Raw genomic sequence first — 26,465 nt, 5'->3', positions numbered from 1 at the left:
TTGACATTAAAAATAAATTTTAAGGTAATTTAGGATCAAATTAAGTCTATGCAGTAACCGAACACGTCTTGAAACGACAATATTTTTTTTTTGTACCAAATCAAAATTTAACAAGCGTACAATTTTGTAGCCATTACTGATGTAAAAAAAATATGTAGTTCCGAAATTTGATTGCCATTTACACTCAATTTGATCTAAAACCGGTAGAACCTTTCTGTTATTTGTAATTTTAAAAGTTCGATGTCTAAATTGAAATATATTAAAATTTTCTAGCCAAAATGAAATAACAAGAAAATTTGGTGGCTCTGAAAATTTAATACCAATGTAACTACTATTCTTTTCTTATGTACAATTCACAACAGAGACGTACCACAGAAAATTAAAGCTTAACTACACTTAAATATAATACATTTAACCTTTTGTTCTAATAATGGTGATTGTTCCTCTCCCTTGAGTATGGATTCTTGTTAAAGCCACCACTGCTTTGCCTGAAAGACCTGTACTTCCGGCGGCCGACACGCATGGCCGGCAAGCGAAATCGCCCACCGGATGCCTCACCGGCCTTGTCGGCGGCATTAGGATTCTTTCATTGATGTCATTAATGGTCATATCACCTTCATTTCCTCCTGGCTTCACTAATGCAAATGGATACACTACTCTGCTTATCACTGATCTCTTCTTTCTCTTCTCATCATCACCTAATCATAATTAAAACAAAAATATTAATTAACATTGCGGAAATGAAAATGCCGAAACATAAAACACACGAACCGAACAATATTTAATTTTTTATAAAAATAAGTTACAAATATATATATATTTTTTTGTTTCTGAAGTGTTCCGACAAAAAAAAAACGAAATGCTGAAACGTAGAACTTAAACATTTGCGATTTGTTTAGACCGATGAATTAATTATTTACCGGGACGAGGAGGATTATTTTCCTTGCCGAATAAAGAAATCGATTTAAAGGAAGAAGATGATGAATCCAGAGTTTCAAGGGCTGATATTTCCTCTTGAGGTGTTTTCATCTCTGTAATTGCATTTGCCTCTTCACTTGACGTGCTTAAAGGTTCATCTACATTAATAAATAATAAGAATTAATTCATATTATTGGTCAATTATTACATAATTAATTACAGAAGACATAATTATATAGTTTATATATGTATTTTTGATAAGAAAATCACCTGAATCTCCATGTATAGTAGTAAAGCGACTCATGCAACTAAAATTCTCAGACATTTCCCACTCATTGTTATTATTAAAGTAGCTCTGCACATAATCAAAACCAAACATTAATCTATAATATAAATAAGATTAAACTCTTATGTTAAGCCATAATTCAAAACATATATGAATTACCTTAGCAAGATCATTAGATAATTTGTTGTGATGATCATCATCATCATTAGAGTACAAGACTAAGCGTCGTCGTTTTGAACGTTCACGAAACTCAACGAAAGCATCTTCTAAATATCCAGTAGAAAAATCAGACTCCATAGAAGAGAAAAATGGTGAATTACCTTCCATAACTGCAACAAAAACAAATTCAAAATATATAAAATATGAAATTCAAGAACAAAAAATTAATAATTGAGACAAGAAAAGATAGAGAAATAGTAAAAAGCAGTACCAAAAGACATGTCTGCGGTGAGGATTTCAAGGTTTTGAAGATCCCAGCAAGAAGTGTAAGGCATGGAGTGAAGTTGAGCCATGGATTAAATAATTTGAAGGTGTGTATGTGTACTCAAATGAAAGCAACGACTACTATTTATAATATGTAGTTTAAACTCGTCTTGAGACCCCTATACTTTTACTCTTTTATTTATCCGGTTCTTTTTTAAAGTTTTATATTCATTTGGTCCATGTACTTTACGATTTGATTTAAAATGTCCTTGACGGAATATTTACGCGTATGTTCAATTGCTTTTATTGCATCATGTAGAAAATGATAAAGTGAATTTGGATTAATTCATTAATTTTTCTATTCAACTTTTAAATTTTTTTGTTTATCTGATTCTTTTTCAAATTCGGATACACGCGTGTTTCACGACAAGTATGGTGTACGTTTCTTTTTCATCCAAAAAAAAGACTCAGAAATTTAAAATGAATTAAATATAGACACTATGTAAAGATGAAATTTTAAAAAGATAAGATAAATAAAACAGTAAAACTATAGGGGCTTAAAAAGAATTTAGCCTATTATGTAGTATGTAGTGGTTGTGGAAAAGAGAGTGAGTAAGAATTTGATGAAATTTGGAAGTGGTCAGTCAACGGCAAGGTAGCAAAGGAAGATGATGAGGGGAAAAAAAGGTGAGTGTCTTGGGATATGCGAAAAAATATTATATAAAATGGGACCGTAACTTTTGTTTAATTTCAGTGGGTTAGTGACTCGGTGAGTTTTTTTAAAACAAAATCTAATCTAGGGAATTTCTGCCTAGCGATCGGGGTTGTTGATGGATCCATATTTGTTTTATGAGTGTAGTTCATGAAGTGACATAGCATAAACTTTAAATAGTTTAATAAATTCTTGATTCTCAAAATATTATATGTTTATAACTTTGATTACTTCAACATAATTTCTAAAAATAATTATATACTTTGGCCGTTAATTTTCCGAGTTAAAACAATTTTATTTAGAATTTAATTCAATTAAAATTGTGAATTTTTTAACTGGACAAAATTAAATAAGTTCACGTAAAACATCTGTGACAAATGAGACAATTTTTTAAAAATAATTGTCTTAATTCATAAAATTAGTGATTCATTTTTTTAGAAAAATCTGTGAAAATTATATAAAAGTTAATTTGTTTAACTTTTAATAGTTTATTGGTTCAAAAATAATGAGATAATTAGACTTTTAATAATTTATTGATTTAACAATTTTCGAAATAAAAAAATAAAAATTCTCTGACTTAAGTTAATCAAGAACCACTTTTATAAAATATATATATAAAGCTTTTATAATTTTGAAGGTCCAAATAATTGATATCAGCCGAAAAAACGAGGAACATCATAACATCTGCGGTCAATTTCATTCATTGACTCGTTTTTCATCAAATTATGCTCAAAAATGTGAAATTTGCACACTAATTAAGTTTGACAGAATTATGATAATGTCACTAGTCCACAATTTGATCCTATTTTAATATAAATTCAAGTCCGCAGCCAAATCTGCATCCTAAAATTTCAGTTTAAATTATAAAATTGTTAAAGTAATCTAAAGTTGTATGAAAATTATAATAGGCTAAAGTTATTTAACTATAATAGATAGTTAAATCGATGGAAAAAATTGGTTATACATGATAAATTTGGTAATTTATATTTATTTGTATTTACATAAAAATGATTTTTAAAGTAAAAAGTATTATTTTTTTGTTTGTGAGGTTAACTAAAATTTTATTCTTGCTACGGTGAACCAAACTAAAAATTACATTGAATAAATTAAATTAAAAAAATTCAAATAAAATGAAATATAATTAGATTTTGAGTCAAACTAAGAATTTGGCCTCATTAAATTTGCATGATGTTGGATGGAGGGGCCAAATAATGGGAAGGTTATGATAGCATATGTTTTGATTGTTGTTGTTGTTTGGTGCATGTAAAGTAAAAAAAGATAGAAAAAAGAATAGACCAAAGATATGGTTATTAGTACACACAAATTCAAATTTCAGCTTTTTCACCTTTTTTTCTTTTTAGCTTACCTTCTTAATTTTTTTTTTCATTATAGATGATGAGTGGGCACCAGCAACCGTTTTCTCTTTATTACCAACATTCCATAAGTTTATCATTTAGCAATCTTTGTTATTTTTTTCAAATTTTAAAATGACATAATTCATCTTTATATTTGGATACTAAAATAAACTGCATTTCTATTTTATTTGAAATCAAATACTACACAATACGCGATATGCTTGAAAGAGCAATGTAGAAAAATGAACGGAGGAAAATTCGATCAAATTTGTAATGTTGAGCTATTTTTTAGAATTCGTATAGTTATAATAAAAATATGTAATTTTTTTGTCCAAAGATAAAATATTATTGATGATAAACTTCGATTCTCAAAACGACTAAAGTTTTAAATCCAGTCACAACATGCGCCAAAGATCTTAGATTTCTAAGCGATCACTATTAGAGCTTCAAAATATGCATGCATGTTGCTATTAAATTGATTTCAATTGAATTATAATTAACTTTTTATTACTGGAAAACAGTGATTTAGCGACGGACTTTTCTGTCGCCAAATAACCAAAATCCGTCGCTAAACGATTTGCGACGGAAACTGGCCGTCGCTAAATTTTTTGTCGCAACGTTTGATAACTGCGGAAAAAAATTTAGCGACGGATTTGCTAATTACGGCAAAAAATAGGCGGGAGAATTCCCGCCAATAATTAGCGACGGATTTTAAAATCCGTCGCTAAATTTTATCATGGGATTACTCCCGCCAATTTTAGCGACGGAAAATCCGTAGCTAAAGTTGGCGGGATCACTCTAAAATCCGTCGCTAACCAAAAAAATAGCGACCGAAATTGTATCCGTCGCCAAAATCCGTCACTAAAATGTTGTTTTCTATTAGTATTTAATCTAAACAATTTCAAATTTTTTTATTATCTTGAAAGTACTCAAAACGCTATACTAATTAAAATATTAAAGTAAAGAGAAGTTGGTTATCTAGTTTCTTTGGAAATCTAAGATCTTTGCCGCCATATGAATGGAAATTTAGATGAATAATTTAGATGAATTGTACTTAACATTATGAATATGGGCATTGATGAAAAGTTTTAAAGAAAAATACTATCTTAATATTACCTAAACATGGACCAGTGTCCAGTATTACACAACTAAATTCTGGACATAAAATATGTTTTGAAGCTCTGGCTGAAGAGGCCTATTGTCATCTGAACTTAAATTGTACAAACTTGAAACTTAACAAATAATGTCAAATATATAGAAATTGACCTATAAATTATTTTTCTTCTTGTCGAGAGAAGGGGTTGTATTTTCGGCTGATGGATCCACTTTTTGTCATGCTGGTGTGGTGGGCCCAATTATAAAGGCCTCAAAATGAAGGATTAATGTGGGACCATGAGACCATTTTACTTTTTACTTTTTAATGTTGGGGTTTGAAAGGTCCAAACTTTGTGTAGATGTTATATGTTACGTTTGATTGATGTTCATCGGACGGCAGAGAAAGCTTTTGATGTGAATTCTGATGGGAATATGGTGTTTTGTGCCAAAATTAGCCAATTTGAGAATAAGAAAATTAACCAATTTAATCATATGGATAAACCGGACCGGGCTAGATGTTAAAAATTGATTAAATAAAAATCCAAATAGCACGAATGTCTAATCAATTTGTAAAACCAAGGCTAGGCCCATTAACAGCTGGATCACCCCTTCTGTTTGTTAGTTCTTGAATTATTTGTTCTGTTTACTGTGTGTTTATTTTCCATATTTGGTGGATCCAATGGTCAACTACATCATTTTAAATGTAATATGTTATATTTAAAATGTGATTAAATAGTTGAGATATACTATTAATTTATATTATATTAAACATATGTGTGTGTTAATCATTCAACAAATATTTATATTCAGCCATTCGCAAAATAACATGTAAATTTAAATAAATTTTAGTTTTGACCAGTATCAATTTTTTATTTCCAAAAAAAAGTAAAGTTTTTGTTAAGTTAGGATTAGAGTGAGGTAAAGTCCGAACTGTCAAAAAATTGGAGCTGGATTTGATGATCAAATATTATTGAATCCGAGTTGAAAGAAAAACAATTATGATTCCGCCATTACTTTTAGTATTATTTTAATTGCTAAGAAATTATCGACTGGCTAAAGTTATCACTATAAATGAGTATATTTTTGAAGTCATTTTCATATGTGTGGAAAAAAAATATTTATAGATAATTTGGAAATATATAGTCATCTAATATTTATTGCATATCAAAGATTTAGAATTCAAAATTCATACTGTTGAAGCATTCGACCTTTGAAAAGAAATCGTACATGACATTTTTATGTTTATGTTTATGACTACATGAATATGGAATCATGGCTTGCATATCTTCAGAGGGAAATTCAAATTAAAAGATAAAATTTATTTCTCTTAAAGAGAAGAGAATAATAAAATGTTTATTCTTTCCCTTTTCCTTTTTCTAATTTTTGTATTCTTTGAATCTTAAGACTATTATTCATAGCACCAAATCTTCAAATATGCCACTTTCTTGAATTCATAATTTCTTTATTTATAATTTAATTATTTTAAAAATAACGAATTTTAGCGGATTTTGTAACTTTAATAAGTTTAGTTTGGTAATATCAAACATCAACTTCCATTTATAATTTGAATCACCGAACAATATTTTTTTAAAAATTGTTGATAAGGATGTCGAAATAGAGTACATTCTGGTGTTCAAATCAACAATTTTTTAACAAAAAATAATTTAATATTTTAAATTGTGAAAAAAAAATGATAGTTCATGCATGAAATTGCAAAACTTGAAGCTTGTATGAGAATTGTAGAAACGCTAAAGTTCTTAGAACAATAATTAATACAATGAGATGTGAGAATTTCAAATTTTTACATCCAAAATCTAATTTTTTTTCAATATATTATTATATTTATAGTTTTACATAATTTTTTTTGTTTAATTTAATTCCAAGTAGGGAATTCAAGAAGATCCAAGTATTAATGATTCAGGACCATATAGTACATAATGATTAGGGTTTACATGGTTGTTAATGAGTAAAAAGTACTATGAACAACAAAAACAGGCAAAACATATTTGAAATAGTACAAACCAATAATAAACAATAAATAAGGCAAAGGAATAAACATGCACTTATAATTAGCATAGTTAAAGCATTAACATGATGACATAGTAACATTTATATGAAATCAACTCTGCCTTAAAGGGTCAATATTGAATGAGAATATAACCCTAAAATGGCAATTCTTATTTAAACACATACATAGAGAGATAGACTCTCTATTTCATACTCTCCCATGCTATTTCTTTGTTCTCCTCTATATTTGATTGTACTTTCTCAGTATCATTCTCTCATGGGATTGTGTATCCTGCAAATACAGAAATAAAGAATTTTTAGAATTTTCAATCTCTGAATTGTTTTGGGCCTTTTGGGCTTGGATTGGGCTTGCTCTTAAAGCCCAAACTTTGATTGTGAGTAATTGATATATACATGATTGATGGGCCAGGCTTAAACATTTAATTTCCCATCAAGCCCGGCCCAAGACTAATCTCAAATAAATTTGAGAAAATTAGGAAAAGTACTCTCTTTTTGAAAATAATATGACTTCCTACCTCAATAAGAAAAAGATAAAAAAAATACCTCACTATTTTAATGTTTTTATTTTTTTACTCTAACACCTATTTATATTATAATTATACCTATTTTTTATTGTTATTTTACTCTAGCCATATTTGACAACTGTCATTTATTTTCTTTTTCTCTCTCTTCTTTTCTCTTTCTTCTTCATTCCTTTTGTTCTCATTCTCTGTACTTTTTTTCCACCATTCTTTTTCTTCATTTTCTTCTTCTTCTTCATTCATTTTTTATTTTTGTTTCTTCTTCATCGTTAATTCATCATTCCGCCGTCGCTCCGCCATCATTCCGCCGCTGCTCATCCGTTTTTCATATTCAATTTTAGCGTTTTTTCCTTGACTCGTGGTGATTAATACGATTTGTTTAACTTTCAGATCTAAATAAATTACTCTTGAATTTTCTCAAATTTAGATCTAAAAATCTGCATTAAAAACATTTTTATACACAAAAAATGATTTTTTGAAAAAAAAACTGCTTCTGATTATCATATGAGTATCATCACTGCATTATCATGCAAGTATCATAACACAGCATAAAAAATCAATTTTTTTATTAGAAAACAGCGTCTGATTATCATGTTATTATCATGTCGCATAACATTAATTATATGATTTATGATAAGGTTATGATAATACAAATGTACGATAATGATAATAGTATGATAATGTTTTTATGATAATATAATGATAAGCTTATAACAGTATGATAATATGATACTTACATGGAATTTTTTTTTACAAAATAGTGTCATATGATAATATTTTATCATATGATAACGAGATGATAATATTTATGGTACATATATGATAATATCTTTGATAATGTATGATAAAATAGTGTCTGATTATCATGTCGTTATCATAACACTGGAGTATGATAATTAGATGATAATGAATTATGATAAGGTTATGATAATTGGATGATAACGTACGTGAAAATAGAATTACAAAAAGATTCATGACACCAGTATGATAATCAGATGATAATAAAATAATAAAATTATGATAATAGTATGATAATATGATACATGTATGTAAAAATATTACAAAAAAATTATGATAATGAGATGATAATGTAAAGATAATATGATACCTGTATGAAAAAAATAATTACAAAAAGATTATGATAACGAGATGATAATGTGAAGATAATAGTATGATTATATGATACATGTATGAAAAAAACAATTACAAAAAAATTATGATAGTAAGATGATAAAGTGAAGATAATAGTATGATAATATGATTTTATTATACTTCATTATCATACTATTTTCTTCACATTATCATCTCGTTATCATATTTTTTATGTAATTATTTTCATATAGGTATCATATTATCATACTGTTATCATAATTTTATTATTATGCCGTTGTCATAACATTATTATTTAGGTACAATAATACATTATCATCTCGGTATCATATGATTATATTAAGATAACGAGATGATAATACAGTGATAACAATATGATAATCAATTTTTTTGTAGAAAATCTTTCTTTATACAGTGTTATGATAACAACATGATAATACAGTGATACTTATATGATAATCAGAGACTGTTTTTTTTTTATAATTTTTTTTTCCTGCAGTGTTATGATAATCATATGATAATCAGATACTGTTTTTTTTGCAGAAAATCGTTTTTTGTGCAGAAAATCGTTTTTTCATAGTAACATCGTTTTTCATGCAGATTTTTAGATCTAAAATTGAAAAACAAATCAAAAGTAATTTATTTAGATCTGAATGTTATAAAAATCACAATAATCACCATAAATTAAAGAAAAGTTTGCTAAAATAAAATATGAAAGAACAATGCAGCGACGATGGAGCAATGAAGAAACAGCGGTGGAGCGATGATGGAACGAAGAAGAAAAGAAGAAATAAAGAAGAAGAAGAAAATTGACGAAGAAAAAAAGAAACAGAGAAGAAGAAGAAGAAGAAGAAGAAGAAGAGAGAGGAGAGAGGAGAGAGAAAGAGAAAGAAAGACATATAAAAATATGACAGCTGTAACATGATAAGAGAAATTATAATTAGAGTAAAAGATTAAAGAAAAGTAGGTATTATTATAATATAAACATGCTTTAGAGTAAAAAAATAAAAACATTAAAATGATGAGGTATTTTCTCTATCTTTTCCTTATTGAGGTAGGAAATCAAATTATTTTAAAAAATAGAGTATTATCCTAATCTTCTCTAATAAATTTACATCATTGGACGGGCTTGGATAATACATATTAGGCCCGCACCGAGCCAGACTCGAGCTTGAACTTTTAGAGAAAAGTCAAATTGGGTGTAACTCAATTCAAACTTGTCCAAATACGGTTCATCAAGACTATAAAGAGTGATTCTGATTTGAAAATATATATATCGTAAAATTTAAATAGATTCATTTTGACAATTAAATAAACCCAAAATTTTCTAAAATCAAGTCAAATAAATTCAAATCGAGATTAAAAATTAATAAAATTTGATCCATTTTACCTACAATTATAAAATTATAAATTATTTAATGTTAACGAATAAAATTAGGTATTTTTCAAAAAACAAAATTAGATTTTTTCATTAAAAAACAGTTTTTAATTTTTGTTGATTAGTGAAACAGCTCGGAAACATTTCCTATGAGTTTATACAGTCTCATACTTAAAAACATTTCGAAAACGAAAAAACACAGCTTCCTTAAAGTTTTCGAGCACCGTGGAAGTCTAAAACCTAACACTAATATTATTAAATTAACAAAAAAAAAACTTACTTCCACACTTCTTTCCAGCAAACCTATTCTTAATATTGCATCGTTTCGGAATAGCAATAGCAACCCCAATCTGCATACCAGCTTGCTTAGCAGTAGGTGATAACAAAATAGCACAAAGACATTTTGGCATACTTTTTAAAAGTGCACCAACTCTCGCGCAGCATGCTGGAGCCACTTTAGCCCTAGCATTCCCCGTCGCGGCTAAGCACGGGCTCAGCGTCACTGCTACGGACGGGATCGGAGTCTTTCCGCACTCTCCCGCAGCATCAACATCACGTAAAAAAGCATTTGTAGCCACTAAAATTACAAAGACAAGAGTAAGGAAAAATCTCTTGCTAGACACCATTTTTGCAGCACTAAATATTATTAGTTGAACACTCACTCTTATGTACCTTATATAGTGAGTGTGGCGTGTGATTATTTATATAGGCATGAATGTGGATCAAACAAATGTTAGTGGTTTTCCGGTAGTGCGGTGGTTGTGTGGAAACGTGGAAGAGAATTGGTGGCTTGTGTCATCATGAAATGATTCATACTTAACTTCTTTATGGATACTCTATATTTCAAAAATGGCTTAACCTACTATAATTTCTTATTTATTGTGTTTCTATATTATTTATTTTCTATTTAATGGATTTTTATGGACGAAAGTTGCGAGTGTATGATTCGGTCGTTGTAAGTGGTTAATATTTTTTTCGTCAAAAATGACGGAAGACTTCTTAAAAATAGACTCAAATTAGACATGTAGAATTTATGATTATTGAACTTAATTTGAATAAAATTGTAGTTGAGAAATCAAGAAACACACCCGAACATTTCAATTTAATAATCAATAGATACAATGTGATTAATCTAATTGCAATTATCTAATAAGGCTACAAATAAAGAATACTTGACAGATCAAAAATGTAATCGAGAGTTGTTTTTTCTTTTGCCCGTCAAAAAGTGAGCTTTGGGTTAGAAAATCCCATGCTATCTAAATTATCCCTCACAAATAAATAGGTTTAATGGGTACAAAGTTGGATTTTTTATTTTTGAGGGGGCCGTGGCCTCGTCTAATCTTAGAGTAGGTCTGTCGGTTAGGGGCTCTTTCAAAGCGAGGTCTAAATTTATAAATCCAGAGTCGTTTTTCGAGTTTTAATTTTTTTTTTGGTACAAAGGAGGAGGCATAGGCCTAGGACAAACTAACAAAAAACATTACGATCATAAGTAACGCCTTGAATATCATGAGATAACCACTGATAAAGACTATCTGGAGGCTCTTCATGCCAAGAAATTCCGATCGCATTATCCGGCATTAGAGATAGTGGTAATATTATCTCAGAGACATTACTTACAAAAGCTTCCACAAATTCTTTCATTAATAATTAAATCATTTATTTCATACCAAAAAAAAACAAATCTATGAAAAAGAATAAAAATTAAATTAGTGTAGAAAGTTACAAACAAGACTCTCACATGGACAAAATTAAGACCAAATAATTGAAAAAAAATGCAAAATTTAAAATGAATTATTTAAAAACTCTGGATTATGGTTATAGGACCATAAATAAACAAAGCAGCCTTATTGTTATTGAGAGCCCCTCTTTAACATATAGTGTTCTTGTTATTCTTCTTGGCAGAGACAAAATTTTTCCAATAAGTAGTGATTTCCCTCTGTGTTTCAATTTCAGTTTTCTTGATCACAACTGCCCCATTCTTCCCATTCTGCTCAGCAGCAGCAGCAGCGGTGACCGAGATTTTTGCGCTTATTCGTGCAGGCAGCGTATCGAGCTCGTGCAAAACTTTTACGATGTCGATCACAAGGCGCTCGGCCAGAGTGCGCGAGAAATCTTCTCGGATGACGACGCGAAGCACGGTGACATGCTGTGCATCTGCAGGCATAGTGTAGGCGGGCACGATCCAGCCGAAACGACGGAGATGTTCGGCTATTTCGAATTCGTTGTGTCGGGTATTGTCTTTGAGTGAAAATGCTACTAGTGGAACTCCAATTTCTTTTGAGACAATGTTGAATTTCCCTGTTTGTTCTAGTCCTTGTCTCAGGACCATTGCATTTTCATGACAATTCTCCATTACATTTCTGTATCCCTCGTGGCCGAGACGGATCAATTGATAGTATTGAGCAATGATCTGGCTAGAACCTGTAAAGAAAATTAGGTTTAGTTTATGTTTCATGAAATTAAACTTATGTATCAAAGTTATGTTTCTTGTTTCGTCCTTTTAGCGTTTTATTTCCGTGCTACATAGTTTAATAATTCGATCATAATTACGAGTTTAAAGAAATAAATTTCTACTAAAATTCGGAATGTTACCCTTGGAGAAATTGAGAGTGAAAGTAGGTTGATCAGCTCCAAGATAATTAATATGAAAAATAAGTTCATCAGGCAAGTCATCTTTGCTCCTCCAAATAGCCCATCCAACACCAGCATATACAAGTCCATATTTATGGCCACTCACATTTATACTTTTCACCAATGGAAGCCTGAAATCCCATTCAAGCTCTGGCCACAAAAATGGTGCAATAAATCCACCACTTGCTGCATCAACATGAATTGGAGTATCCCATCTGCCCAAATTTAACATTCACCAAAGTTAATAAAATTCTTAATCAATGGTAAAAAAATATTATTTTAAGAACCAGGTCGAACTGGCATATTCAATTGGTTTGACTCAGTGGCGTGCGAAATTTTTTATTATGAGGGGCAAATTATAAGAGAGAGAAACATAATCGACAAATTTATCATACCAACCAGGGTGGAATTTGAAATTGGGATTTTTTTTAAAAAATTGTGTCTTCGATTAATTTCGACTAGGACGAGCCCACATACTCACCTGTGAGTAGCTCCGTCACTGGTTTAACCATGAATCGGAGGTCAGTCCAGTTTAATTTTCTTTAAAAAAACAAAAATATGGTTTAACCTCTTTGAGCCGTAAAAATCAAAATGATTGAACCGGTTTAAAAATGGTTTGGAATGTAAAGTAAGATAGGTACCCAGTGATTTTGTTCTTCTCAACCAACAAATCATTCAAAAGTTTGACATCTTCAAATTCTCCATTAAGGGTAGAGCCCAAAATTGCAGCAACACAGATAGTGTTTTCATCAACCATTTCAGCAGCTTGTACAGGGTCCATCACATAGTAACCATCCCTTAGCTTCACTTCCTTCAATTCTACCTCAAAATACCTTGCAAATTTTTCCCAGCATACCTACATTTAAGTCAAACAAAATTAAGAACTTTACATTTATCTTTACGAGACGGAAGGACCATTTGTATTTTCTTCACGGAGTATAAAAACCGAACCAAACTGTATAGACAAATTTGGCTCGGTTTGATTTAATATTATAACAAAATTGATTTTTTTATTCGGCTTGGTTTTAAATATAAAAAAGAAAAGTAAGTTTTAGTGCAAACGGAACCGAAACAAAAAAATTGATCGAACCGACAAGTTTGGTTCAGTTTGGCTCAATAGGCTGAATTTGATGTAGAATATGTACCTGAACATTGGCACCAGTGACAATGTTGGGGTTGTCATAGGGTTTTCCTTCAGCCTTGCGCTTGTTCTGCCATTTTCGCTTGAAAGCAAGGCCGGCAAGCATTATGGCCTCCGATGATCCTACCGTTCCGACTCCGACCGCGGCCTCCGAATCTCCTAATGGAGCATTGAACAGATGGGCTATCATGTTCACGCACCGGTTCTGTTCAAGTAATTAACATATTTTAATTAGCTACTAGTATAGTTTATTCCAGTAAATAAATTAAAATTGTCAATAATTGACCAGGAAATACTGAAATATATGAACAGTTGACAATTTTGACAAAAAAAACTTGCACAACACTATTGCTATGAGAATAAATTTCATATCTTTTGGACAAAAAATGAAACTAATCAATAGATTTCAAATAGATATTTTGGATTAATTACCGTGGAATATCAACTTTCAAATGTCGTACTTAAATAGTAAAAAATGTTAGACTTTTATTTGTAAATAAGTCTAATTTTAATAATAAAACAATGTTTGTTTTCGTAAAAATAGTTTTAAAAATATGAAAATTGAAAAGTTTAAAGTGTTTCTATTTCGAAAAACGAAATGTCGATACATAAAACTCGATAAACTTCAGTGTGTTGTTCCTCATATATACCTGAAGCTCGGTGGTAACAGGGTACTCATCCATGTCAACATAATTTTTATTCATAGCATCCATAATAAGCTTATCACATTCAGGCTCCATCCAAGTCGTCACAAACGACGCCAAGTTCAATCTCGGCTTTCCGTCGAGCATCAGCTCATCATTGATGATCTGAAACGCCGCCTCCTTTGGTATCGAGTTCTCCGGCATCTTGTACCTATATACACACAATCAGACGATCACCACTACCATTACTAATCTGAATTCATAACATAAACACCAATAATATATACATTCAAAAAGAACCGACAAGTTATATCTCAAATAATAGAAATATTGGACAGCATTGTGTCAAAGTCGTTGTCCTGTAACTATTACTCCCATAAACGCTCTTTCCGTTATAAAAAAAGATTTAACAAAAATAATTAAAATTATATAATACTACCTTGGAAGTGACTCTCGAACGTAGCGAGAGGCGAAAGTAGAGTGAATGGAGACATCGGATTGTGAAGCTATTTTTGCTAGCACCATTTTTACGACAAAAAACAAAATAACAAGAGTAAATTAATTAAGTTGAGAAATGAAAATTTGTATTTGTGAAGAATATGTAAATATTTGGTAATTGCTTGGAGAATTAGAAGGGAGCTATAATGGGTATTTATAGTGGTTTGGTTTGGAATATTTTTATTAATTTTTTTATTTTATTTTGGAAATGTAGTAACGAAGAAAGAACATTAAATTCAACGCGCGTTACCCTTTTTAGAAAGACTTCATAATGCCTTTGATAAAAAAAGACTTTATAAGGCCAAAATTGACCTTTTCATTTCTTGTATTATTAACATTTTACTTGTTCGTAAAATGTCGCGTAATGAAAATGTCAACTTTTCAACATAGTTCCGCTAAATTTATTCCCTCTGCAATGCAAAAGTTATTCATCAGATATGTTAGTGATATGCACTAGGTCAATCATGTTTGACCATGTTTTAACTTTATCATTTTATTATTTATTGATTGGCAGTTTTTATCATTTTATATTAATGATTAAAATACTTGAATGGTTAATTCTTTCTAAGGTCATCGAGTATGTGACTTGATAGTAGAACCCTTAGGTTTAATAAAAGAATTATATACCATCTATCCCTAGTCTTAATAGAACATTGAGACTAGTATGATGTTGACTGATGATTATGTTTTACTAATCATGTATATGAGATATTAAGTCAAATCATAGGTGCTATTTGAGAAATAAGGCATTGGATGACCCACTGTGAGAATACTACATAGATCACTGTCATAAGTAATTCTCATTACAGTTCTATTAGTATAATCCTTTGACCTTGAAATCATCATGGATTTCTACATAGCTATTTCATATTTTGATACAGTCTTACATTATCTTTAACAGGATAATGGAATAGATTGTCATTGGATATGAAAGTAACTATGTGAGAAATGTGAGTGACTGAGAAGGAATTTGTCCCTCATTTATTTGAGTAAGATATCTATGGGCCCCTTGAAGAAGATAGACTGAAGAAAATGCATGGCCATGCTAATTGATAAGAAGTTATCATTTTCAGTCTACTTAGAGTCAAGAAACTAATGATTGAATGTTATAAGGATGACATAACTATGCCTTATATTCAATCTGGATATCGAGAGACAAAGGGATTAAAATATTATTGTAAATGGTTAAATCGGATTATCGATATTCATATAACTTGGGTAGTCATAATGTCTTGCTAGAGGCCACTTATGACTTGTGGGCTGAAATAGGGATTTCGAGCCTACAGCCAACGTTATATGAACCTACAGGGTCGCACACTAAGAACAGGCCCAAAACAGTTATGGGTTGTACAAGCCCAATGTGATTAAGTGATTAATTATATATATATAATTCGTAATATATATATATTAATAAATATATATATTAATTCGAATTTTAAGGATAAGTGTTTTCCTTAATTTATTATTTTTGGAAGATAATAAATATAGTAATTAATATATATGGATAATTATCAAAAAGGAGTTTTTGATAAACATAAACTTGTAGAATTGCAATGATATTGAAATTCGAATTTGTCTCAAACCCTAGTGTTATTTATCACTATAAATACTCATTAAGCAGTTGGTTTGAGAATCACGAAATTCATTATTCACTAAATCACTAAAATTCGAAATTGCTTGTGAAGCAATAGTGCTAGCACACAAGCACTAGTTTTGGCTAAGGTCTGTTCGTGTGGATACTCGTAGAGGACGCGTTCTTTTGGAGGCGTTTCTGATCCGAGGCCAGGTATCACCAAAGTGAACCACCTCCTTCCTTCCTACATTGCTGTTGAATTCGACATACAAGTAAGTAATTGTTCTGTTTAATTCGAATTACATGGATCTTGGTTTGGGTTTTTAGATAATTTTTGAAATTCCGCTGCGTTATGAACCAATAAAACCTAACAAGATATTATTTAAATTTCAAAGCATAACTTGAATACGTTTGAATTGTAATTTTATGACATTAACTCATCGTTTGGATTGAGGGATTTTGGAGGAACAAAATTCATGAATTTTGCATAATTCATGATTTTGAAATTCATCGTTTGGTGAAAAATAGGATGAGAATCCATGGATTTTAACAATCCCTTATTCTCCAAAATTCATCGTTTAGAGATGGGAAAGTTGAAATCCATCATTTTCAATGAACCAGTATTACAATTTAAATATTTCAAATTTATTTTTATAAATTAATAATTTTATAATTAATTCAAGTAGTGAAATTCATAAATCCATTAATTTTACATTTGATGCATTTAGGATTCATTGATTCTATAAAATACATGAATTTTAAAACCCCTCAATCTGAGTAATTTTTGCCAACAAGTCTTTTGGGTTCTACTAACGAATTATTGCTTAAATGGCATAAATACTGTACAGTATTATGCTATTATCGTGAATTTTATTCCTTCTTAAATGTTTTTTTATTTCCAAGTTGAACAACATTAAAATAATCTCTATTTTTGTTTATTTTAAAATATACTAACGTGTAAGTCACATAGATGTTTACTTGACATCAATTTTTAAGAATAATTTTTATTTATCCTTGAGTTTAAATGTGGAATACTACTATCCTCATAATGTTTAAAAAATTATTTATTCTAGCGTTTGATAAAACTCATTATTTTCCATTTCTATCAGTTAATTTCGTTAATTGTCTTGGTTCAAGGGTCTTTTTAAAAAAAGGTGCAATATAACTCTTAATTTTATTTTATTTTTCAAAAAAAATCATAAGATCATTTTTCAGCATATTTTAGATTTAACTTATTTCATTTTGCTATTTTAATGAAGAAATGTGTATTTTAATATTGTAATATAAAAATGATGATTTTCTGAATAATTTAAATTACAATAATTAAAATAGTTTTTTTATGTAAATCTTTACAATATTTTTAAATATAAAAAGAAAAAATTTTAAAACAAATTGTTTGCGTGATTTCGGACCTATGAATGGGAATATTCCCGAAACTCACAAAGAAAAAAGGAAGTGAGTTAGACAAAAAGAGAAGAAACATAGTTCTAATTCTTTCTATTTGGAGCCGTAATTTTTAGTGCGCAACTTCATATCCATTTGTTGTGACTTTTAATATTGTTTTTATTCATAAAAAATATTATATACTTTAATATTTATATACTTTTTGATTTATTTTATTTTATTAGTTACTAATAAATTACCTTCGCTTCACTTCAGGATTAGTTAATTTAATTAAAAATACTTACAACAAAATAAATATTTAAATTATATAAGATTTTTCCTAAAAAAATATATAAGAATATTTAAAAAATAGGAAGGATATGTTTTTTATAATACAAATAGTTTCAAAAATTTAAAGATATAAACTACTTATAAACTGCTGAGAAACAGAAACTAAAACGCTATTTTAAGAGAACGAAAAAAGGGGACCTCTCTCACCTTCATATTCACAATGATGGGGGAATGATCAGATACCCCATAGCTCCTCAAACAAATTTGTTTATCTGTACTACACCCTAATTTAAATTAGTCTTCAATAAGCAGAACATTGGTAGAACATCGGCTTCCTATTAAGCCTGAGTTTCAGCCATATTAAAAGGTCTCCGATTGACCCGAGACTTTTACCACAGGTACTTTAAAACATTTCGCGGACCTTGGCGTGCAACATCTGAATTACACCATCTTTAATAAATTTTTAAAAAGTTAAAACTAATGATAAAACTATTTTAGTTTATATGTGTAAATTGTTAAACTTTAACATCAAATATGAAAATATATGAGATCATGATATAATATTTAATAATTTTTTATATTTATAGCTTGTTACCAAAATTAACAAACTTGGACATTAAGTTTGGAAGAGTTTGGGTGTCAAAAAAATATTAAAAATTAGTAATAAGGTAACCCATGAATTATCAAAACGACATTGTAAATGAATTAATTTTTTAACTTAATAATGCGTATTTTTTAAATTAAATATTAAATTTGAGTCTTTATAAAAAAAACTAAGAAAAATTTATCAACATTGACCATAAAATTTATAGCTCTAATTAGAGTGTGCATGAGTTATTCGATCATCGAATTAAACCGAAATTGAAATAATCTAATATAAAATAGTTAATTTATTTAGCCGAATCAAAATCAAATTATTTTGTTATTGCATTGTAACCAAACCGAAATAATATTTTTATTTGGTCGATAATTTTTGATGGATAAAGGACTAGAATAACGGACAAGACTTACAACGACTCTGGGCATGAACCCAGAGACTGATCTAACTATGTCCCTGACCCAGTACGTAGCTATAACTGCTGATATATCAGGATAACGCCGAAATCCCTTAAAATCAGGGTTAGAGGCAAATCTCAACAAAGAAATAACCGAAACCAACAGAGAAACAATCATACTATGATACAAAGACCATGAAATGTATATATAGTAGAGGCCTAAGACAGGTAACATTCATATTCACTTCTCATTATTACTCTCACTGAGATCCCATCAAAGACTGACTTAAGCATCGGAGAGTGTTCGAGCCAACACCGGCTCGAATCCTTCTAACTTATTGATCTTGCCAGGTGGGAGTTCAGCAACAACAGTGATAAAGACGATCATCAAAACCATCAATTTTGATTTACCGAATAACTGAATTTGATTAATATTAACTATTTAAAAAATAAAAAGAAAATAAAATAATTTTAATATCAATTTGTATTTAATATACAATTTTAGGGGCAATTAATATCTAAGTTCCCCAAAAATAAAAATATTTTAATTTTAAAAAAATATAAAAATAACATAATATATGTATATAATTTGTTAATTCAGTTGGTTCGATTAATTTAAATATGTATATCAAAGATTAAACTGAACCAACTAACTAAATTTTTTTAAAATTGTTAACCATAAATACCGAAATGGATCAAATTAAAAATTTAATTTAGTTTCGGCCGGTTATCTGGCTATATTTAGAGCACACTCCAGCTCTTATGAATCATGCAGGTTGTTGTTTAGTTTCTTTTTGAAAATAATATTCTCTCCGTTCCAAAATAATAGTCCACTTTTCTTTTTTTTTGTCCTAAAACAATAGTCCATTTTCTTTGTAAACCACAATTTAGAGTGTTTATTTTCCATATTTTCCTTATTTAAAGTGTATCATTTATTGCTATTAGCTTATAGTCATAACATTTAATAAGGATATGATAGAAAAAATGAAGATAGATTTGTGAAAAGTTAGAGCATTAATTGTGTTTCTTAAACTGTGTGAAAAGGAGAAAGTGGACTATTGTTTTGAGACGGAGGGAGTAAAAGAGTTGCAATAAATATAATGTAAATACAAAAGAAATAAAAAAGACAAATTTATGTTAGTTTTTTGTAATTAAGTAAAAAAAATGGGGCCTTCTCATCAATTTGCAGCTGGTATTGTTGTAATTATATTAAAAGATTTTGGGCAACTGTTAGAGGGATCAAAGGAATAGACAAAAATAGACATTTAAACTAATTTTCATACAAAGGTTATTTCGAAATTATTTAAAGATTTTTGTTTATTTTAGTAAACTGACCCGAAATGTTTTGGGTTCAGTTATATATATATATATATATATATATATATATATATATATATATATATATATATAATATTTCTGTTACTCAACACATGCGTAAGGAATATGGTCCTATGGATGCAGCATTTTATATATGTCATGGGAACAGAGAGCACCCAAACAATCCATTGCGGTGGCTTTCAACTTGTTGAAAAATTAGGAGATTTTAAGATAAAATAAGACCAAGACTTTGGATTAATGAATGGAACACTGAACAGGACATTTTATCATATTTTGAGTTTATTTTTTTATAGTTGGTCACAATGTTTTAGTGAATGTTTTATTATTTAAATGTATTTTAAATTGTTGAGTGATTACATTTTGTTTAGATAAAAAAAAAAGGGTTCTTTTCATAAATTTTTTGAAAATTTTGCAAAAATACTCCTTTTTGGTAGTTTATTAGTAGATCATAAAAGGAGTATTTTTGCAAAATTTTCAAAAAGTTAGGTATAGAGGGTAATTTTCTCAAAAAAAATCAAGTTTCCTATTACATTTTGTATTGAATTGATGGAAAGATATGAATAAAATGTAAAACATATAAGTATGGATTTAGGGTTTGATGTGGTGTCCGACTCATGGTTGTATGATTCTCATTTTGGCCTTCATAAATGTATTTTTTATATATTGTGCTCCTTTTGGACCATCAATTAATATCAGAGCCCGGTTCAGTTAGTGGAACAAGGTGACTCTGGGTGTGTAACCCGAACGAGTTGGAGTTTGTTCCGAGTAAAGTTGAATGGCCCAATGTGAAAAAGTATCATATTTAAGAGGGAGATTGTTAATTATTAAACGTAATGATACCATAAAAAGATGTCCATAACGTTTTTTTTTCAAATAAAAAATTATAAATATAAATTATGATGTATATAAGAAGTCTCAGCATAATTTGCTTTTAAAATAACTAAAAAAAAAAGAAAATTATTTATAGATGAAGATTATACTCTTTTGATATTCTCCCAAGTACAAGTATAATTCATTTTAGAGGTATTTAAACAATCGTTTTTAATATTCTGGTGATTTTAATTTCTTTCAATTAATTATTAAATTTTATTTAATTATTAAATTTTACCTAATTATTAAATTTTACTTAATTATTAAATTTTTTATTTAACCTTTCATTTATTTTAATTATAATTTTTAGGTAAAAAATACACATGTGGCAACCTATTTTTCTACATGAAAATTTATTATATATGCATAATTTAATTTAAAATTTCTCTGCTGAAATAATATTATACATATGTAATAAATTGTTAAAAAAGTATAAACAAAAATAATTGTCGTGTGGAAATACAACACGTATGAATTTAACCAGAAAACTTTTATTACAATACAATTCAAATTTAATAGTTAAAATAAAATTTAAAATTTAATAAAGTGATAATTTGGGCATCCTAATAATGGGTTTACTCCTCTTATCGAAAGAAAGGAAGTTCAGTTTATGCCATGTAAAATAGTCCTCCGGTGCCCATTTTCCACCGCAAATGTATGGAATTTTATGGTGTGCGCTTTTGGTAGACAAGTTGCGTTATATTTGTGCGCACAAAGGTTTTCTTTTTGGCAATATACCATGCACCATTCATCGAGATGTGCCCTCCTATAACCCCCAATTTTACAAGTGGCAGTTCCAAGAATAATTGCTAATTGTGAAAGTTAATATTCTGAGGAATTCAATGCACAATTATTACGGCAATAATTTACGGTATGTGTGAAGCTATTGAAGCAATTTTTGCTTCTGTTGAGTGAGTTGCTCGAGGAGAAGAGAAGCCTCTGGCAACTGAATAGAATATACGGGTCCTGTTTTATAAGTATAGTAATTAAATGTGTCTGTGATGAGAAATAAAAGTTCAAAAAATATACTCCCTCCGTCCCGTAAAGATAGAAAAAGCACCCATTTTACAAGAATTAAGAAAGTAGTTATTTATAGGTAACTTGTGATAATTTGTCTAAATTACCCTTTGTAATCAATTAGTTATGTACATTTTCCAAAGCCACTTTACTAAATATAACACTTACAACTCTTTTTTTTTATTTTTTCAAAATATGCATTTAATGTTTTATGATAAGCATGTAGGGGTATTTTGATAATTTTTGACTTAACTAACTCCACTTTTTTTATTTTTATGGGATAAAAAAAGGTGGTACTTTTTCTATCTTTACGGACGGAGGGAGTATAAAATTGCAGTGGATCATACATATGCCCATTGGTATATTAGACCCCTAAGCATTACATACACTAAACGCCTTACAATCGAAAAGACAACAGCAAATAAATTACACTAGAAATGTATATACAATTTGCATATTTGGCCTCACGCCCAATAAATAGAAATTCAAATTTTTGTATAGCCACAAGTCTCATGAATAATTGTACAATGTGCAGTGTTTTCAATTTCTGTTATGAAAAATAGAATACTGATTATGTACTGCTATCTATCCATTCGTTTTTTCCTTCTTGCATTAATTAAATTAAAATTGCTCATGTTTTATAACTACTTTTGAATTTTACACATTTTTTTTAAAATTATAAATAAATATTTAAATGTATGTTTTACTTTATTTTATTATTGTTAGCTATCAAATGTGACGTGTCTCACATCAAAAAATATAAATAAAATAAAAATATACGGAGGAAAAGTGACCAACTAGTCCATTACTTTGAACTTTTGATGTTTGGTTTACAATTGTGATTTTTCTTTAAGCTTATGAATGTATTCTATTTACTTCACATTCTTTTTTATTTCCAACAAACGATATCCATCCTGGTTCGGCTAGGTAAAATAAGATAGATGCAAATTACATACATAGCGGAGAAATAATTGAGTATCAAGTTTGATAAGAATCCCACAATAAAATGATAAGCATATAAATAAAAAAAGATTAACTATTTAATTATCTTAATGTTTTGAATTAAATGTAATCTACAATTACAGTTTTTTTCTGAACTTGCACATGTTTTTTTTTATGAATAAATATATCTATACTATATATAAAATATATATAAAAGCACGGATGGGGGGGACAGGCAAATTTACTAAATAATCCTTGCTAAATGTTCACTAAATAAAGGTTTTATGATCATTAATTAAATTACTTATTTAATTTATTACTAAAGATATATTTTAATTAGAATCCTGATTAGATATATTATAATTAGAGTTCTAATTAAAACAGAATTATAGGATAAGTAATTTACCTATTTTATTCTTGATTAATGACCTAATTCGTACAAGTGATATTGTTATTTTACAAAAACAAAAAAAGAAAAGAGCAATTGACAAAGGTAGCCGATATATTGTTATTATATGGGAAGAATAATGAACATTGTAGCATTCCTAATCTAACTACAAGTTTGATTTGTAGTCATATTCCTAATTTAATGAAGATTTACATATAATAATATTCTATAATATCATTTGGTATATTATTAAAGGATACAAAGTCTAAAATTATATGTAGGCGATATTCCTAATTTAATGAAAATTTGTATAATAATATTTTATAATATTATTTGGTATTATTACTAAACGATACAAACTTTAAAATTAACAAAATTTATGTTTCCAATACAAATTGAATATATATTAGAATTTGTAATAAATTTTGTTTGTATATCCTCGGATATTAAGTCCATAATTAATACATTATATGTTCATATAACAATAAATTATATTATTAAATAGACTATTTTTAATATTAGTTATTATTAAATTATATAAAATTTTAATTAAAGTAAACTATTTTTAATAAATTATTATTTTTTATTATTCAATTTTAAAACAATTTATAATTATAAAAAAATTATTAATCAAATATAAATATAATTACCACAATCATAATAAATATTTATCATTATTTGACGAGTCATACTACGAGCCACGTGTGAAACACGTAAAGCGACACTAGTATTATTAAAAAGCCATAAAAAGTGGTAAATTTCTACTACTCAAAAAATTTACACACAATTAAGATTATGGTTTTGAAAAAGGTGAATAAAATTAGAGAAATAAAATACAGTCTAGATTTTTTTTCTAAAATCCAAACTCGAATAAGAAAACTATTTGTTATTAGATTTATATAAAAAAAAAAACAGCCCTCAAGAAAACTCTTGTAGATAATATCTTCTGCAGTTGAGTCCTTCTGTTGAAAAATATGTCAGTTTCAAACTTTCTAAATCTCCCAAATCATAGTTATTCAAAGAGAAATCCAAAATATCAATGTAAAAACCTCTCAGAATTAGCCTAATCCATTGGACAAAGAAATCATTAAATCATTAGGCATAATCCAAGACAATACCTATTTTTGTTTTGAAGAATACCATGCCAAATTAATCTCGCAAATTGACAATGCATAAAAAGATGATCCTGAGATTCCTCCTCAGTATAAATATTAAAAATCGAATTATCGAACAACATGATTAACCGATGAGCTAAAAACGAATGAGTAAGGACGCGTCCATAAAGCGCAATCAAAACAGCTCCATTTTCAGAATTAGCAATCCGAGACAAAAAAGAATGGTTCCAGACAAGTTTCACCATAAATTTTGTCAAAAAAATAACCATGTTTAGCCTTCTAAAAAATTGTACTTGTATGAGAAATGTTAAGAATAACATATTGCTAAAATAAATTTTTTAAAACCTCAAAAGCTTCCGGTTCCACATTATGTAAACTTCTTCTCCTCTCCATCCTTCGAAAAAAAATATGTTGAACCGAATCTGTTTTCATATTCGATAAAATAAATTGGGGAAAAAGGGAAGTCGTTGATTTGGAGTTCAATCAATTATCATTCCAAAAAGAAACTAATTCACCACTTCCAAATTTAAAACCAATATTCGTATAAAAATCTTCAAAATATCATTATTAAGACAACAATATTTACGGAAGCCCTTCCACGTAAAATATAACTTTTTCAGTTCACCACGAAGCAAAGTGTTCCGATTATCATGATGGAGGAACAATTAGAAACAATAGAAAACCATAAGAAATTCATGATTTGAAAACCGTAATTTCCAAATTCATTTAAGGTATAAGTAAACTTTTGGTGTCTCGGCTTTTTAAAATATGACATTTCGGTGTCTAAACTAAAATTTATCACAAATAGGTAAGCTAACTTGTTTAAAAATTACTAGTTAGTGTATTGTGCCGGTTTCTGACAGAATAGGTGACCTGGAGCACGACGTGGCTTTTAGTTGCAGAGAAAAATAACTGACATGGAATTATAATTTTTATTTTCTTTTTATGGAGACATGTGACAAACACATGACCTTATAAATGACCTATTATACCCCTAAACTATTGAAACGGGACTGCGTTTTGGATGAGAAAAAAATTGAAGTGAAAATTAGGTTAGAATTACTGTCTCAATTGAACCAGAAGATTGAACAAGAACGAAGATTGAACAAGAACTAAACTGCGTTTCCTGGGTTCTGAGAAGAGTTGTTGTGCGCGTTTTGGGAACAATTTCTTGTTCTTGTATGAGTTGTCTCCTATAATGACGAGGTATGTAGATTTTATGTATAGTTTAAAGAATTTCTGAATTAAAAAATGCTAGTGTTTGTGTTTATAGTTGTCTTATTCGAATGAGATTGGAAAATATGTGAATTATATGTATTTTAAAACCCATTTACAGTAATTTTATATTGAATTGCTTTTTTATTTTTCAGTGGTAGGGCTGTTGATCTTAATTTTGTTGGGGACTTGAAGGGTAGTGAAAAGGGTTATGTTGGGGGAAGATCGTGGCATGTGGATGTAGATTTTGGAATATTCTCTCTTGAGTGGTTGACTGATGTTGCACAGACAGTGTTAGAGGAAAAAAAATTAACAAGATGCACGTTAGGTATCCTGGCAGATCTTTAGCACATGGGTTGAGGCTGGTGACTTCATGGTCATTTGTTGACATGGAAAGCTTATTATTTAAGCATAAAGGTATAGAGGTTTACATTGAGCACCACGAGGTAGGGGGGCCAGAGGGTAGTTTAGGTAATGTACCAATGATGAGGGTATAAATGACATTTCCAAAGTGGGAAGCCAAGCAGAAGAGATAAGGCTTGTAGATGTGGAGGTTGGACCTATTAATGAGGGTATTAATACTGAGAATGAACTCCAT

General features: G+C 29.1%; 3 protein-coding genes across 3 annotated transcripts; all 3 read right to left on the bottom strand.

The window, feature by feature from the left end:
* Window positions 1-284: 284 nt before the first annotated feature.
* LOC126682322 (uncharacterized) lies at window positions 285-1,753 on the bottom strand. The gene is made up of 5 exons (XM_050377967.2): window positions 1,635-1,753; window positions 1,364-1,533; window positions 1,189-1,273; window positions 921-1,076; window positions 285-698 (listed from the first exon to the last, which is right to left on the bottom strand). Exons 1-5 carry the CDS (start codon window positions 1,714-1,716, stop codon window positions 412-414), a joined length of 780 nt encoding a protein of 259 aa, XP_050233924.1. The 5' UTR covers window positions 1,717-1,753; the 3' UTR covers window positions 285-411.
* Window positions 1,754-6,828: 5,075 nt separating this feature from the next.
* LOC126680250 (non-specific lipid transfer protein GPI-anchored 15) lies at window positions 6,829-10,507 on the bottom strand. Its single transcript, XM_050375333.2, has 2 exons — window positions 10,107-10,507; window positions 6,829-7,088 (listed from the first exon to the last, which is right to left on the bottom strand). The coding sequence occupies exons 1-2, from the start codon at window positions 10,450-10,452 to the stop codon at window positions 7,072-7,074; spliced, it is 363 nt and encodes a 120-aa protein (XP_050231290.1). The 5' UTR covers window positions 10,453-10,507; the 3' UTR covers window positions 6,829-7,071.
* A 1,004-nt stretch (window positions 10,508-11,511) lies between these two features.
* LOC126679827 (glutamate decarboxylase 4) lies at window positions 11,512-14,848 on the bottom strand. Its single transcript, XM_050374832.2, has 6 exons — window positions 14,682-14,848; window positions 14,249-14,453; window positions 13,603-13,803; window positions 13,099-13,313; window positions 12,419-12,672; window positions 11,512-12,247 (listed from the first exon to the last, which is right to left on the bottom strand). The coding sequence occupies exons 1-6, from the start codon at window positions 14,765-14,767 to the stop codon at window positions 11,694-11,696; spliced, it is 1,515 nt and encodes a 504-aa protein (XP_050230789.1). The 5' UTR covers window positions 14,768-14,848; the 3' UTR covers window positions 11,512-11,693.
* Window positions 14,849-26,465: the final 11,617 nt, after the last annotated feature.

The sequence above is a fragment of the Mercurialis annua genome, linkage group LG5, assembly GCF_937616625.2.
Source record: "Mercurialis annua linkage group LG5, ddMerAnnu1.2, whole genome shotgun sequence".
NCBI classification, from domain to species: Eukaryota; Viridiplantae; Streptophyta; class Magnoliopsida; order Malpighiales; family Euphorbiaceae; genus Mercurialis; species Mercurialis annua.
The sequence above is the reverse complement of the archived record's forward strand: the minus strand, read 5'-3'. Positions and strand labels throughout refer to the sequence as shown.

Coding starts and splice junctions, on each gene's coding strand:
- LOC126680250 (XM_050375333.2), bottom strand. CDS start 10,452: ATGGTGTCTAGCAAGAGATTTTTCCTTACTCTTGTCTTTGTAATTTTA.
- LOC126679827 (XM_050374832.2), bottom strand. CDS start 14,767: ATGGTGCTAGCAAAAATAGCTTCACAATCCGATGTCTCCATTCACTCT. Junction 13,314..13,602: donor TCACTGGTGCCAATGTTCAG/GTACATATTCTA, acceptor ACTTAAATGTAG/GTATGCTGGGAAAAATTTGC. Junction 12,248..12,418: donor CACTCTCAATTTCTCCAAGG/GTAACATTCCGA, acceptor TTTTCTTTACAG/GTTCTAGCCAGATCATTGCT.
- LOC126682322 (XM_050377967.2), bottom strand. CDS start 1,716: ATGGCTCAACTTCACTCCATGCCTTACACTTCTTGCTGGGATCTTCAA. Junction 1,534..1,634: donor CACCGCAGACATGTCTTTTG/GTACTGCTTTTT, acceptor TTTTTGTTGCAG/TTATGGAAGGTAATTCACCA. Junction 699..920: donor AAATAATCCTCCTCGTCCCG/GTAAATAATTAA, acceptor AATTATGATTAG/GTGATGATGAGAAGAGAAAG.